At 38.2% G+C, this 16,955-nt stretch overlaps 1 protein-coding gene and 1 long non-coding RNA gene across 3 annotated transcripts in view; both read right to left on the bottom strand.

Moving 5' to 3' along the window:
- Positions 1-2,258, bottom strand: part of LOC134794444 (organic cation transporter protein-like) — a 40,560-nt gene extending 38,302 nt beyond the window's left edge. For both annotated transcript variants that reach the window (XM_063766258.1, XM_063766259.1), the window contains exon 1: positions 1,823-2,258. In XM_063766258.1, coding sequence (XP_063622328.1) covers positions 1,823-1,977 — 155 coding nt within the window. In that variant the 5' untranslated portion in view covers positions 1,978-2,258. The remainder of the gene's footprint in view (positions 1-1,822) is intronic.
- Positions 1-16,955, bottom strand: part of LOC134794469 (uncharacterized) — a 585,842-nt gene that overhangs the window by 468,849 nt on the left and 100,038 nt on the right. The window lies entirely within an intron of this gene.

The following is a 16,955-nucleotide window of genomic DNA, read 5'->3' on the forward strand; positions in this document are numbered from 1 at the left end:
CGAATTTCTTTTGTTTTATTTTATGTCGGTCTAGTGACGGTCGTTTGATTCACTACCGTAAAATGGGGTGAGTAGGGTTCGCGGGGAGAATAAAATTGGTTTATGAATGGGGAGAGAAGGGATGAAAGGGGGGTGAGATGGGATTTTAAGGGTACTGCTACACAAATACTTAATGTATTCCAATTTAAAATGGAGCTATAGTAATACACATAATAAAATAAAATCGATCCAAAAATCTTCCAAAATCACCTTTGTATGAAAACCCAACTCACCCCAAATACGAGGGACTAGGGGGTGACGTGGGATTTCCTGTTTATCTTCAAAGTTATTAAATGGAACTACCCAAAATAAAATAAAAACTATAATACAAACGTCCGGAACAATATATGTTACTGTAAAAGCCCGAAGTACGGCAAAATCTAGGTTTTTACCGGTAAATCCTAGTTTTTACCGATGCCGATCGGCAAAAGCCCGAAATGTTAAATCTTACTAGTTTACTTCGGGCTTTTACCAACACCGATATGGTAAATCCTAGGTCTTACCACGGCGACCGGTAAAGTTTGAATCATGCACTGATTCTTGAGATTATTAGATGATAAATTTTAAGAAAAAGAAAACGACTTCTTTGGGGCTCGATGAAAGATTATGGTAGATGGTGCACTATGTAGAAAAGGAGGTAAAAACCACCCACTTTTCTAGTAGCATTTCGTTTCTGTAAGGGTCGCAGTTCTAACCTAACCCACTTTTGTTCGGTTCTGTGAGGATCGCAGTTCAAACCTAATCTAACCCACTTAACCGCGCATGCGGTGCGGTGTACGGGGGTTTGAGCGGGAGGGGTTGAGAATTAGTGCATGATTCAAACTTTACCGGTCGCCGTGGTAAGACCTAGGATTTACCATATCGGTGTTGGTAAAAGCCCGAAGTAAACTAGTAAGATTTAACATTTCGGGCTTTTACCGATCGGCATCGGTAAAACCTAGGTTTTACCGGTAAATCCTAGGTTTTGCCGTACTTCGGGCTTTTACAGTAACATATACATTATACACCATTCAGTTTGCATATGTAAAAATAAAATGTTATCGAGGTTTGAATGTCAGTTTTGCCTACTCACCCCATTTTACGGTACTGAATGTATCATGCCTGCCTATGTGATCCGCGCGTATAAAAAATATAATAGCTTTTACGCCAAGGTAGAACACAAAACACAAACATACCCTCAAGCATACATCTATTATGCTAAAATCAAAACCCTTCATTTTTCCTTTGCCGCAGTCGGGTAACCATAAAGCACACCTATGTATGTAATACGAAATCCATATGGTATGAATATCAATAACAACATCCAAAGTAATAAATTGTTATTTGGATCACTAAGAATACCTACTTAATACTTATTCGTGGACTGAATAAGATCATAAGCTAAGCTAAGCTGATTTATTAACATTTTATTACAACTTAAGTATGTATTATATGAAAAGGTACGAGACGTACAGTTTGTTTAACAAGATATAGTTTGGCCCAGGACAGGACTGATCATCAAACATAGAGAGAATCATACCGCCTTTGTCTTACGTTAGTACTAGCACCAAAAATAAAGGGATAAGTATAGTTTTCCTGTTTTTTACTGACTGACGGGTACGTGCACCTAAGGGCGCACCAGGGAGTGGATCAGCTACACTCTAGTAACGCGAATTAAATTGCCTACTCCAGAGTCCCACAGTCCACACAGTCCCTGTGGCCGAAATCGGTCAGGAGCAGCTTCATAAGCATCATCATTTGCCAGACTATAGGCGATTTTGTTTAAAAGTATAAAAAAACAAACCTGTGTAGGACCACGCCAGCATTAAAGACGTATTGCGCGTTGTACACCGCACTGAACATTATGGGGACCATGATCAGACAGTAATTCAGGACCTGGTATCTCCCGAACTGGCCGAGTTCCTCCAGGATCACGTCGCAGTTCACATCTTTCGCCATTTTACCCTCGATTCACACACGAAAACTATAGTTTAAAACACTATTGTATTGTTTTTCACGCAAAAAACTTCCAAATACAGAGACAGTGCACTATTGTAGTCTGTTTTTAGTTCGAAAACCCCGTCCATATGTGAATGTGTTACCAAAATCTTGTGTTAATTTTTTTCAAATCTTGGGTTGAAAAAACGTGGTCCTGATTCTAATGAAACACAGACGATAGGAAAAAAATTGTCGCGAATTCTGTACGCGCGTTTTTTGTTGAAACGTGTGTGTCGGTCGACGCGCCGCGGACGTCTGATAGCTTGTGATAAGCGCACGCGCCGCTCAGGTGTAGTAAGGACCTTATGCTAAAGTGTATTTATTTATGTCGATATATGTAGTAATGAAACGGATTTAGTTGCCTATTTATTTATATTCAATAATTTTTAAGTGATTTAAAAATTTTGACAGTGGTTCTCAATTTGTCTGGAACTTTTTTTGAATGTTTCCCGATTTTTCAAAGTGGTTTGGACCGATTTGGATAAGTAAGAAAAATAAGTAATACGATTAAGAAAAAATACTCTCGCTTATCCGGCTGTCGCATTTCTTAACCGATTCTAGTGAAAATTTCTGAGTAGTTTCGATAGGTACCTAATTAAATGAATTGTTATTGTCAATTTACATTAATTACAATCCGAAATAAAATGTCATGTACGAAGAAAAGGTGACCAACGCCTCCAGTGTCTGGACACTGGTTCGATTCCAGCCCTGGGGCTGGAATCGAACCAGTGTCCCTTGCTATCGCAGCGTGCCTAATCCCCTCGGCGACCCGGGCCACGGCGGCGGCAATGGGTCAAATTTTTCTAAGTATATGCAATTTCCTGAGGGCTTGGCGCCCCTGTAATTTAGATAAATGTTGTGTAAGTGTTTAAATAATGTATTACTGTAGCCGCCGTGCAGGTCAGGATCTCGACGACTCAAATAAAAAGCTTCGATTTGAAGTAAACTGTTATAATCTTCCAAGGTACTGGTTTACAAGGGTTCTTAACTAAACGGTTCAATGCAGAAGTGGTGTGGTTATTGTATGGAGGCTGATGAGAGAGTGATTTGCAATATTTGATCAGTACAAAAGGTGGTTTAAACTTGGGTGCCTCTAATTGGCCGCGATACAGAGTATGTGGAGCGCTCCTATTGGTGCTATAGAAAACGCTTCCAAATACTAGCCGAGCCCGACGGCTGCGTATTAAGATTTTATACAAATAAAAGGTTGCGTTCGGAACAATTACAATAAATATTAAAAGACTTTTATTAACAAATTAAATCAGCAATCAGGCACCGGTTCGACTGGCGGTGACTCGCAATCCTCCGGCACCGAAAAAAATAATTTTCTACAATACTACCAGAACGTATAGTAATTAAAAATATAGTTATACCTACTAAAATCCGGTAGTAATAACAAAAAATGTTGTATCGTGTAAAACTTGTTTTTTAAACATCACTGTTTAATTCTAGTTAAATGCAATTTAGTACTGCTTACAATTTCGTTGTATATGTAAAGATGCAAGTGTTGTAAATATTAAACGTTTGTCTCGTTTAATATATGCATCGTAACACTAACTATTGATATGTAAAAATAAAGATACGAGTGTACACGTTACAAGTTATTATGTTGTGGTTACTATAATGCATTGTAGTCTGAACGAATCAAACAGTTGTGCCAACACCACGGTGTATGCGCGGGTGGCGGGGGGCGGAGAAAGGAATTGCGCAAGTCACAGAACGGCAGCCATTACGCCAGCGTCTTACGTTCCGGCCGGTCGATGTTTTATTTACGTAGATCCTGTCCATAATTTTATTGTAAACTAGTACCAGTGTATAGTATAAGTGCGTGTTGCTGACACAGTGAAATGTGCGGGCTCCGATTAAGGAAAAGTCCTCTACGTGTCTCGCCTGCATTACTCCGCCGGGGCCGACGAGGTGGTGGAGTACGTCCGCCGGAAGACTGGCTACACGCTGAGGGTGCACCAGCTACTGTCGCGTCACTATGTGCACTTCAGTTCATTTGTAGTGCGCGTGCCGCGGCCTCTGCAGGACACCATCGCAAGCGCGGACTTCTGGCCGAAGGGTGTGGTGTTTCGGCGGTTCCGGGGCAACCTGCCGAATCCTACGCCGAGTCAGATGACGCTACGGAGCCACGCTGTTACGTCGTCGCCCAAATCCAATGTTCAATTTGTATGTCATTTTTGTGTCTATTGTTTTCTTTGTGGAGACAAAATGTTTTTTTCTTTTGTAGTGTCACAGTGCCTTGGTTTTACTGTAATGCTGTGTTACTTATTTGATCAATAAAAAAAAATAAGTGTGCTTAAAAACTTGTCTGTATTTACTAGAAGAGCAGTGTACTGGTTATATATTGTTCACGTAACCAGAACCCACTGTGCTGAAGGGACTTCTAAACGGGCCATATGTTCACTGCAATATGTGGCCGGCAACTATTAGTGTCCCTCTCTAACATGTGAGTAAGAGGACACCAATAGTTGCCGGCCACATATTGCAGTGAACATATGGCTCGCTTAGAAGCCCCATTAGCACAGTGGGTTCTGGTAACGTGAACAATATAAAACCAGTACACCGCACAAATCGTTCAGTTACATATACTGAATACCTTGTTATAACAACAGGACAGGAACGTATATGTTACTGTATTATTTAGTAACCATTAACAGACCGGCTAGTTGGGTTTACTAAAAGTCTTATACCCACTACTATACACTTCATAGAATTAACAAATTTAATTTAACAAGAATGGTCTGGTTATGTTTACAAAGTGTCCTGTCGTCACATATACAACAAGACAATATAGTACAGCTAACCAGATTCTGGTTACCAGTACCAGGTTTTTTTTTTAGTGGGGATGCCCACTTGTTTCTTCGTGTGCACCCGCTTTGACGAAGAACGGTCTTTCTCTTTTTTCCTCGTCTTTTCTTTCTTTTTCTCTTTCGTTCTATCGGATACCACGTTGCCGTTTTCGTCTATGGGAAATAAGTATAACATTTTAACATTATAACCTAAAGAACCATAAACTTCGAATGAGCGTAAACAGGTTCACACGAGAGGACGCCCAGGATTGCGCAAAGTGGAGAAAAGCAAGTAGAAAAAACCCTGGCATAGGCCGGGATAACGCTAGTTAGAAGACTAAGGGCCAGTTGCACCAACCACATTTGACTGACTGATCAACGTCAGCCGGCGCACCCCGGCCCTTTACTATGAAACTTTCCATACATAAAAATTTAGCGAACTCTTTAACGATACGAACAGTTTGGTGCAACTGACCCTGAATCGCTGGGAAACATAGATAATCGACTTGTGAGAAATAGGGAGTAAATTTTTTAACTTAAGAATTTTATGATTTGATTGGCAACCTTAACAGAAATACCATGAAAGCGGCCTGAAACCAATTACTTATATTAGACCTGGCACCATTGCTTTTTCTTATATATGTCAATGACCTCCCACGAGCGACAGAACAAAACTGTATACTTTTTGCGGATGATGCAACAATAATGTTTCAAGGCAACGACCTTAATTCCTTTGAGTCCAACATCAATACAGCCCTGAGGAGTGTCATAGCATGGTTATCAAATAATAATCTTGAAATTAATTTAGGGAAAACCAAATTAGTTTATTTTTCCGCAAATCGAAACAGAACTCCAGAATTGAATATAGTGTATGAAAACCAGAAAATTGAACAAGTTGACAGCACTGTGTTTCTAGGTATTCATATAGATGATCATCTGACATGGAATAATCACATTGATATGCTATGCAAGAAATTAAACAAATTCATTTACGCATTGAAAACTGTTAAAAAGACCAGTTCAGTAGAAACAGCTATTTCAGTATATCATGCCTATGTGTGCTCCCAATTACGTTATGGGATCGTATTGTGGGGGAATTGCTCTGAAGCAAATAGAGCATTTGTCGCACAAAAAAAATGCTTGAAAGCAATTTGGGGTCTAGGCACAATGGAGTCATGTTATCCAATTTTCATTAAAAATAAATTTATGACGCTACCGGGCATGTATATCTTTGAAACAGCTAAACTAGTAAAGGCAAATATGTCACTATTTAAGCCGAACGACAATTTCAACCGGAGAGCTGAAACTCAAGTTAATTTAACCATGCCCGCCCCAAGACTAAAACTGTACCGCAAAAACTGCTACTACATGGCCTGTTTAATCTATAACTCTATACCAAAACAAATAACGGACATGGATTATAACAATTTTTGCAAAAAACTTAATTTATGGTTGAAAGAGCAGTGCTTTTACTCAGTCAAGGAATTCTTAAAAGAAACCAACTGTAGATTTAATAATTATGCGCAATAAAGGGCTGCAAATGTAATTCTATGTAAAATGGTTTATCTAATTATAATTTAATTAATGCAAGTATTCTGTAGGACATCCGTTAATGTAATTATTCTCATTTTGGTAATGAACTATTTATAAATATTGACATTGTTATTAAGCAATAATTATTCTGTGAAATGTAAATATATGTAGAGTAAATGCATGTTAGTAATTAAGTATGTATAGTAAAATTTGCACGCCGTAAGTCGGCAGAATTGTGCTGGACTTATATTTCTATCTAACATCTATGTAACCATGATTCTAGCAAATAAATAAATTACAAATTACAAATAGACTTATATCGACCGGGATATGCACCGTGATTACCTTTTGTATTGTTTTCGAGCTCCCGTTATTTCGACGCAGTTACATCAGAGTTACATGCATACAAACAACACAAAAGGTAAGTAATCCCGGTTCATATCCCGGTCGATATAAGTCTAGTGAAACTAACCATGAATCATTCAATTACTTATAGTTTTAAAATATATGATCAGATCAATGCTTCCCAGCGTTTCAAAGGACAGTTCACATGTAGCGATTGTAGCGTCATCTGACTAATTCAAATCTGTAGAATATAATCAACTTAGTCGACTGTCAAACCTGGTGAATGGCCTAATCCTAATGGTTCTAATTCCGTTAAGGGAGATTAGGTACTTGTGCGTTAATCAAGAGTTATGTTTTTTTTTGTGTATTTGTGTAAGGCTGACCAATTTTCTCCTTCTGGCTTTTACTAACTAACGCTATATTCCTTTATAGAGTTATTTGAGAGGACAATAAATAATTTCTTTTTTACAGTTGTAGTGCATAGTTATTAATGTTATTATCCATCGTATTTTCAAGGAAACATACGAACGTGTCTTGCTATTTCAGTCAGTCTCGGTACAAAAAGTACTGAGGTTGACAGAAGTGGCATGACAAAGACGAACGTTTGCGAAAATACGATGGAAATCAATCTACATCTGTACCTGTTATAATGACGTGAATCTTCTTATCCTTCAAAGTATCAATTTCCTTCGTCTCATGCTTATGCTTGGTGGTTAGACTATCAGCATCCTCAAGTCCGTCCACGTTGAGAATGTGGTTCGTCTGATTGTAGTCATCCTGGATGGAATCCTTCTTGGTCTTCGTACGAGTCTTGTCTATTATGATGGTCTTTGTCAGACCACCTCTGAGGTGCTTCACTTTTACTTTCTCTTTGGTTTTAGTCTTGGTTTTTACTGGAAGAGAAAACAATGGTCATTCAAAAACCGTTTTCAGTTTGAGATGGAAATAGAAAAACCCAAGAATGGCCCAGGACGCCGACCGACTACTTGGATGGGGATATGATCATTTCCAAAGACATGAAGACGACGGATTTAAAACCAGGGATTACAGAAACGCCCAGAATGGCGTTTACGGACTAGGAGGGCCGACCCCAAAAGACATGGAACATGAAATAGGTTCAGGAGAAGAAGTCTGAGATTTAAAATATTGTATTTAACAGAAAGAGTGGCAGGTACTTACAAGTGTCTCGTGTCGATTTCTTGCTTACTGTAAATACAAAAATTACGAATATTAGACCCCTACTATTATTTTAGTATATAGATAGATACCTCCTTGTTCCATAAATAGTACATTATCTATACATCCTCTAGCGGACCACCATGCAAGAGAAACTGGCAGTCAAATTTGAACCAATAGTATTACTTATAAAATAGAATTCAATTTGTTTTGTTTTAAAATCGGATGAAACAAAACAAAAGCTAACTCTGTTCCATTTGATAATAACAAACTTCGTTGGAGGTAATTAGTACTCCCTAGTACTAGTATAGTTACTAGGACATATTAGGACTGAGGCGTACTAGAAGATAATGCATGATTAAAAAAATCAAAGGATCAGGTTAAAAGAAATGAAGAATGATAAAAAAATGAAATTGAACTTGGCAATAAAAAAAGTACCTAGAGTGCCACTATAAAATGAAATAAATGCAACATAACATTTCATTAGATCACTCTGCTGCTCGGCAAATATTTTTAGCGGACGTGGGTTTTTCGCCAAATATTTGACACCAGGGCCCATTTCTCGAACAATATTAGTCTAATATTATTAGTGTGTTGTCATGGCAACCCATACGATTTGACAGTGAACTAATAATATTAGTCTAATACCGTTCTAGAAATGGCCCCCAGACGAGACATGGGTATTATCCTACTATTAATATTATCTATAAATGCGAAAGTAACTCTGTTACCTCTTCACGCTTAAACCGCTGAACCGAATTAGATGAAATTTGGTATGGAGATAATTAGAGGCTTAGGGAAGGACATGGAATAGTTCTTATCAATCATCATCATGTAGAAGTTAGTGCAATGCATAATTAAAAATAACTTATACTAACCTGTATCCAGTGTCTCCTTCGTGTAGTGAACTGAAAATAAAATAAAGATAGTCAGTCTAAATCAATAATGCACATCACATTATACATTAAAATCATCATTAAATCAGCCAAAAGTCTTCCATTGCTGGATTTGCTGGACATAGGCCTCCTAAAAGGATCTCAAAGACAACCGATCGTACGATACTCTTTTCCCTCCAGGGCGCGTAGCCAACATGCCAATCGTTAACGCTCCGTAGCGTGTCGTAGTATCTCTCTCTATCACTCGTCCCCACTAGTGCGATGGTGACAGTTGCGTTTCGTTCGCTACGGAGCGTTAACGCTTGCACGTTGGCTACGCACCCAGATCTCCGTGATCTTTCTGATCGTTGAACTGCTAACTTTGAACGTTCTTATCAAACACGTATTGAATAAACTCTAGATCAGTGGTGGGCAAAGTACGGCCCGCGGGCCATCTCCGGCCCGCGAATGGATTTTATCCGGCCCGCCGCCGGTCGTATGAAATAATTAGTACAAGGGCTATATGGCATTGGCCCACGATTATCAGAAATCAAAATAAATTTTGGCTACAATTCTGGCCTCCACTTAAATTTCCTAATCTTAAAAAGAAAGTTTGCCCACCACTGCTATGCACTGTATGCATGATATCGATAAATAAAAATAATTATTATTATCAATTTATCACGAGTGAATATTAGCTAGAGATACCTATACATACATACATATATCTCTAGCTAATATTCACTCGCACAGATAATTCTGTACCTACTTATATCCCTAGACATAAAGTACACTTCTTCAGTACGGTTACCATCAGTTTGTCACTGACATAAACGCCGTCGAGAACGTAATTTACATTCTATACATCTCGCTCGCACTCGCATATTAGTGTGAACGGGATGTATAGAAAGTAAATTACGTTCTCGACGGCGTTTATGTCAGTGACAAACTGATGGTAACCGTACTGGGCACAGTTTCAATCAATTTGTGGAATACCTAAACGGCCTGTGTCAAAAGTGACGTTTCTTCAAACAAAAACGTCACTTTTGACACTGGCATATCTAATCCATATCATCGGCGCGATTCGGGAAATGAATAAGAGATTCACTAGATATGAAATAATAAAGACATGTGACGTTCCACGGCAAAAGGTACCTTATGGCGGTTAGCGCTTACGCTATTATTAACGCTGCTCCAATATTATTGCGGCCATAAGGTACCTTTTGCCGTGGAACATCACATATCTTTACTATTTCATATCTAGTGAATCTCTAATTCATTTCCCGAATCGCGCCGTGTATCTGGACGTAATATTTGACGTATCTTGAAGTTCAAATCGGGCCGTAAGATACAAACCTGGTTCTGGTGCTGGTGCGTTGCAATCTGGTGCTGGTGCGTTGTAATCTGGTGCTGGTGCGTTGTAATCTGCTGCTGGTGCGTTGCAATCTGGTGCTGGTGCGTGGTCTGGGGGGTTGCAATCTTCTGATGGCACCTAATAGGAAATAACTTCTATATTTAAATATAATAGTAACGTACTAATAGGTAAATTGTTCCATACTCATTAAGCCAGGGCGAGGAATTCATTGTCTTCGAAATCCATTTTATACCACCACGCATAATAAACGTAATGTTACATTACAAAAAGTACCTACCTACTGTTTTTTTTTTTTCTAAAAAGATACGTTTGAAGTTTCGATAGTAAATGAGTATACGAAGGAATGATACACCTTAATATGTATGACAAGTAAACGAATCGAAATATACTTCATAGATTTTATTCTTCGTAAATGAAACGTAGTTTTACGCGTAGGTACGTGCGCGCGTTGCTACTTTTTCATTTTGCTGACTGTACTAAATAAGACCAGATGAGACTCACCTCTTCCTCAGTTGGAGCTGCGCCAGCGTTGATCGCCTGCAACATGCCAGTAAAAATGAGAAACAGAAATACATCGCCAGTGAAAATGAGAAGCAGAAATAATTACCAGTGAAAATGAGAAGCGGAGACATCGGAAGCAGAAATACGTCTCCTACATGTCTCTCAAAAGGGAGTTTGGGCTCCACGACCCCGATTAGAAGGATCTTACACTCCTTTTAATAAAAAGTTTTTGCGACACTTTAAATCTAGTAATACAACTGTAGGTATGTTTTTTACCAAGGGTGCCAAGGGTAAGGCATTTTTAGCCATGCGGCTTTCTTAAAGATTTCGCGACAGTCGATTTGCGAAAAATACGACTTTAAAGCCTACTTTAAAGTCGTCTTTTTCGCAAATCGACTGTCACGAAATTTTATAAACAACCTATTGTTATGCAGGAGATTTCTCACGTTTCACAAATGGTAAAGTTTAAAAAGTCAGATGATTTTTAGTCATCCCAAATACGGGTGATTTTTAGGTATTACTAATACCTAAAAATCACCCGTATTTGGGATAATACCGTATTAGTAGTAGTAGTAGTAGTAATCACTTTATTGTGCACAACACAGTTTCACATAACATTTACAGAAATAAAGGTACAAAGGCGAACTTATCCCTGTAAGGGATCTCTTCCAGCTAACCTTCGAACCTTCGGTATTATATATAGTCACTCACCGACAAAATCAGCACCGTCCCCAATATCACAAGAAGCCTCATTTTCTCCGATCTAGGTAGCTATCAATACATGCTCTCAACCAACTGCCTACTTTATACACCCCACTAATATATTCATGGCAAATATTATCAACAACCATACAAAAGGCCATCTTTTGACTACCCAGGTGTACAAATAATATTGACAGATCTTATGGAATAAAAAAGTTAATGATGTTAAATTTTAATCTTTATTACGAATTTATTAAAGTTGAACATTAAAAATGGTTCAAAATGTCGTTATAAAGATTGGCATGCAGTTTCTGATGACGTACGCGTTTATTATAATTAGTCTTGCATTTTGTTTGTTAATTAAATTGTATAACGTCACGTTATCGCACGCATGATACATAATAAATAATAATAATAATTCGAAAAATGAGTCATTTATGAACCCACAGTACGGTAAACCACCCAACTATAGTCCGGCTACAACCGCGAAAATCTAAGTTCGAAAATTTCGGGCATCTTTCTCTGTCACTCTTATTACGCCTTCATTGGAGTAAAAGAGAATTATCCCCGCAATTTGCGAATTACGGTTTTCGTGGTAAGCCCCCCAGGGGGCTAGCCTAGATGACAATCGTTGATAGAAAATGCCAATCGAAACATATGTGCACAATGGATCTAAATTATGTGAGTTACCCATTATAAATATGTATATTTTCATACGAGGCCAATCAAATTAATCCAAAAAAGCGGTTTGAGAAATTAATTCCCAGCAAGCTATAAATCATTTTAATACCTTCATTGGACCTTCATTACCTTCTAAATTCGTATAATCCGAGTTTGCTCCATCCCAGGAGGTGTGGTTAATTTTTGGGGGCCTTGGGAGATACATTTTACCTTGGATTGACAAAACCACTCGATGTAGAAGGAACCCACCGTCAATATCAATGTTACTACCAGAAAGGTTGTTGTGGATCAGACACTGGTAAATCAAAAATCGGATTTTGACACGAAATCGAAAAATTCAAAGTGGCGGCCATTTTTTACAATCTTTGACTACGAACTCATATTAAGGGGCTACCCCACGCCAATGACCTTCGATCTGAATCCCTTAGTTTTCTAATGTTTTTTGTAGCTTATTATATTAACAGCAACGGCTTTAGGCAATATATAGTATCCCATATTTACTTCAAAGTTCATTGTCTTCGAGATATTTGGCATCAAAGTTGAACAATTTTAGGCTAAAAACTTGTTTTCGGGCCATAACTTTTGTGTTAATTAGTTTAAAATTAAAACCTTGGACATGTTTTTCAAGACGTCAAAGACGAACCCAAATATGTAGATTTCGTACATGTAAGATCCTTCACTGCAAACTAGATACGAAAAATGTGTTTATTTAGACAATGTTTAAAAAATTCATAAAAAAATTAGTATTCATTTTTTTCAAAATCCGGTGGACAAAACCGGATAAAAGATTGAAAAACCGATAACCGTTTGTCTTATAATTCTATCTGTAGTGCAGAAAAAGGAGATACGATTCAAAACTTGTCAAAAATCGATGAAAACCTCGGGTAGCCCCTTAAGGTATCTTTCGGATCCTCAGATGTGAATTTTTATCATGATTAGAGCAAATTTTCCGTCAACGTACCGTTTTTGAACTACAAGCAAGAAACTGAAATAGAGCAAAAATTTTTCCACAACTCCTGGAATGGAGCAAACTCGGGTTACGCTAATTTAGAACCAAATGAGGGTATTAAAACGATTTCCAGCTTGCTTCCTTCCTGAAAAATCTAATTTGATTGGCCCTATACGCTTTGTTGATGAATGAATATAATATTTATACCTATCCTATATATTTAAAACTATCAGGCGTTACAGCCGACCTTCAACGAAAAGCTTTATGTCTCTCTATCACTCTTCCATATTAGTGCGACAGTGACAGTTGCGTTTCGATCGCTACGGAGCGTAAGCGATTGGCATCTTGGCTACGCGGCCAGTTCTGCTTCCAAAGATTCTGCTTCATGCAAATGCAGTAGGTTCGATAATGAATCAGAGTTTTTGTAAAGTTTTCAAAACGGCGGAGCTATAGGGATTCGCGAGGTGTACCGAGCCACGAGTATTTATTTTATTTTCTACCTTAGCATAAGCGTCTGAAAGTATATGTATACCTATACAAGCGTCATACTCGTAGTGCGACGTTATTAAATATCTACTTTATTCTATTTGTGGTACAAAATAAAAAGTTTTAAGAATCTTACTTAAAATCTCGATCAAAGTTTTGAATGCAGTTTACCTTAGAAATCGGCAATATGACTAGTAGAGAATGCCTTATGGCATTAAGTCCGCCTTTTGTACTATAAGGTTTTCTTTTGTGCAATAAAGATTAAATAAATAAATAAATATAACGTAAATTGCATTCAAACTCTTGCTAGTCTAAGCTTCGCTTTACTTACCAACTAACTTTATAGTCGCTTCGTTAAGCCAGAGCACACCGGCAGCGTGTGCGTGACGTGCACGTGAGCGTGCGCTAAAATGTTGGAGCCGCACAAGTCACGCAAGCGGTGTGCCGTCTCTCATAAGGATCTGTTAAATACAACGCGCACGTGCACGTGCACGTCTACGCACACGCATCCGGTGTGCACAGGCCTTTAGTCCTGGACTCGTGACAATTCAGTCGTAGTCGTCATTGTTGACATTGTCATGTGGTTAATTTGGTGTTATATATGAGAATTTTGACAGTTCAGTTTGACCACTAGACCACCCGGCCACAGACCATTCCCAAATTCTCTGGTGTATGCTATCATTGAAAGGCTAGGTGCCTTTGACCAACTTTAAGGTCGAGCAGTATGTGCTTTCACCTCCTATACGAATCCTTTACTACTGGATTACGGTATAGTGAGAGAGATGGTGCTGCCATATATCCAAGTAGGGAATAAATCAAATTATTTTATGTATTTTATTAAATATTTTTCTGGTTTGTGTTTTTAAGTAGTCACACTAATATGTATAAATATAGATGGTCAAGCAAATCTTGTCAGTAGAAAAAGGCGGCAAATTTAAAAATGTAGGCGCGAAAGGGTATCGTCCCATATAAAATTTGAATTTCGCGCCTTTTTCTATTGACAAGATTTGCTTGACCATCTATAAATTATAAACTGAAATAGACAAAGTTATAATTGTAATTTAATTCTATATAAAAATAAACAGTTTATTTTTTTTTAAGGCCAGAGCACACCGGCTGCGTGTGCGTAGACGTGCACGTGCACGTGCGCGTGCGTTAAAATGTTTGAGCCGCGCACGCACACGTCACGCAAGCGGTGTGCCGTCTCTCATAAGGATCTGCATATTACAACGCGCACGGTCATGTGCAATGGATCAACGTTATTGCAAACACTACGAATACTTATCAGTCTACAAGACAGTTGAAGTTGCTATTAGTACGATGAGCGGATAAACTAGTATTTTAGTGCCTTTAGTGGTTGTGAATATAATCACTCGTCTAATCCTAACTTTTCGAATTCTTAGACTTCTTTCCGCCATTTCAGGCGCATTAACACAATAGATGGTCCTATTTATCAAGCTAAGTTTGAATTTATTTATCATTTTGTGTATTGGGATGTACCTAGTAGGTATGTAATAATTAAGTAAAGCCTGCGACAAAATAATATACAAGAAAAGAAGTAAATGCATTTATTTAACGTCACAATTTAAGATCACATTATGAGTTTATTTACAAAACAAAATACCTACCTACCACAAAGACGCATGATGATGGGCATTTTCATTTAACTTGTACTTTAAAGCGCGACTTAAGTCGTGTTTCAGTAACGTCTAACCGTTACATTCCTGACAAAATGTATGGGATTAGTTTTGTAACGATTGCTATCCGGCCGTTAAAGGTGCACAGTTTAGTGAAAATGCCCTGATACGTCAATGAGAAAGTCAATATCTGTACTTAACCATAGAAGATATTGATATTTATGATATGATGATGATAAAACACACAAAGCGGGCAATCGATTAAGATTACCTAGATATAATTCTGCTAGGTACACAATTAAAGACTGATTTTCAATAAATATATAAAAGCCGGCCGTAAATAGTATATTTTACAGCTTTACAGTACTTACAGAGTATTTAGTATAAGGTCAGATGGGGTAAGACAAAGATAATTTATTTTACTCGGGGTAAGAATAACAGTATGAGGATTCCTTACAAGTGTTACTATTGTTCCAGTGTTTGTCTTACCCCATCATCTGACCTTAATAAACAAAATAAAAACGCTAAAAAGAAGTTTTTCTCCAAATTCGCCTGTGTGATCTCAATGGAACTCGTTATAGACGTTATATAAAGACCTACTCCGTCGATTTAGGGTGACCACACGGCCACGTCTCCGGTTTTTCAGTCGTAGTCGTTGTCCGTTTGCATCCGCACGGCAGTCGCGGCGGTTCCGTCGTCGTTGTCGTTCTCGGCGTCTCACACGGCGGCGTCGGCGGGATTGTTATACACGGCTTTTCAGTTGTCTTTGTCGGGGGGAGAGTAATAGTAATACATCCCGGCGCTTCGGTGGTCACTGTCTTCTTTGTACGCACTAAACTCTCCAGTTCTTTAGTCTTTACGAACTTTTTGTCTTTCTCTGAAAGCTTTGTTTTAACCGTGTCTGACCTGATAGTTCCATCCGGGTTGGTTACGATTTTATGTCGAGTGACATTCTTGGCAATTTTTATTTCTTTTAATCTTTGTTGTTGTTCTTTTGTTAAACTATCTTGTTCTTCGATCCCGCCTTGTATGAGGGTGTGGTTCGTCTGGTCGTAGGAATCGGTCAATAATTTCGTTTTATTTTTGGTCTTGGTTTTGTCGACAATGATTGTGACGGTACTGCCGTCTTTCCTTAGTTTGGTCTTTACTTTTTCCTTGCTTTTGGTGTCAGATTTGGCTGTGGAAAATTGTTTTGTAAGTTTGTGTTTGTTGTTGTTTTGTAAATTGTTTTGTTTTGTAAGTATGTCATAAAACCCATTACCAAAGTTAATAAAAAAAAAAACATTGTTCAATTGTTGCCTTTTATAATTATTATAATGCAACAAGCAATCAAAAGTAAAAATATGCTTCTGACTTAGGCGTTATTGTGGACGAAAACCTTAACTTTAAAAAACATATTACGGCTACGTCTGGTAGGGTTCGCAAACTTATATACACTATGAAACTTTTACGGGAGGTTGCGGATACTCACCTGCTTCGAATTGTGTATTTGGCACTGTGTCAATCTATTTTAGGTTATTGTGTACTCGCTTGGGGTGGTTCTGCTAAATCAACTTTAATCATTCTAGAGCGAGCACAAAGAGCAGTTCTGAAGGTCTGCCTGGGACTCCCCCGTCGGTATTCTACGTCTGAACTTTTCAACAAAGCGCACGTCTTAAGTGTTCGTAAACTATTTTTACTGCGTGCTTCCCTTTACGTACACAATCAGATCTGTCATGATCCTAATCAAAAAGACATGATACTAAAAAGAGTCTATAAAATCCCTATACCCCTTGTTAAAACAACTTTTGCTATGAGATTCTCGTCTTATCTCTTTCCACATTTATATAATAAATTAGTAAAAATCTGCGATATAAGGCACTGTGATTTACCTGAAGCAAAAAA

The sequence above is a fragment of the Cydia splendana genome, chromosome 10 (genome assembly GCF_910591565.1).
Source record: "Cydia splendana chromosome 10, ilCydSple1.2, whole genome shotgun sequence".
Lineage (NCBI taxonomy): Eukaryota > Metazoa > Arthropoda > Insecta > Lepidoptera > Tortricidae > Cydia > Cydia splendana.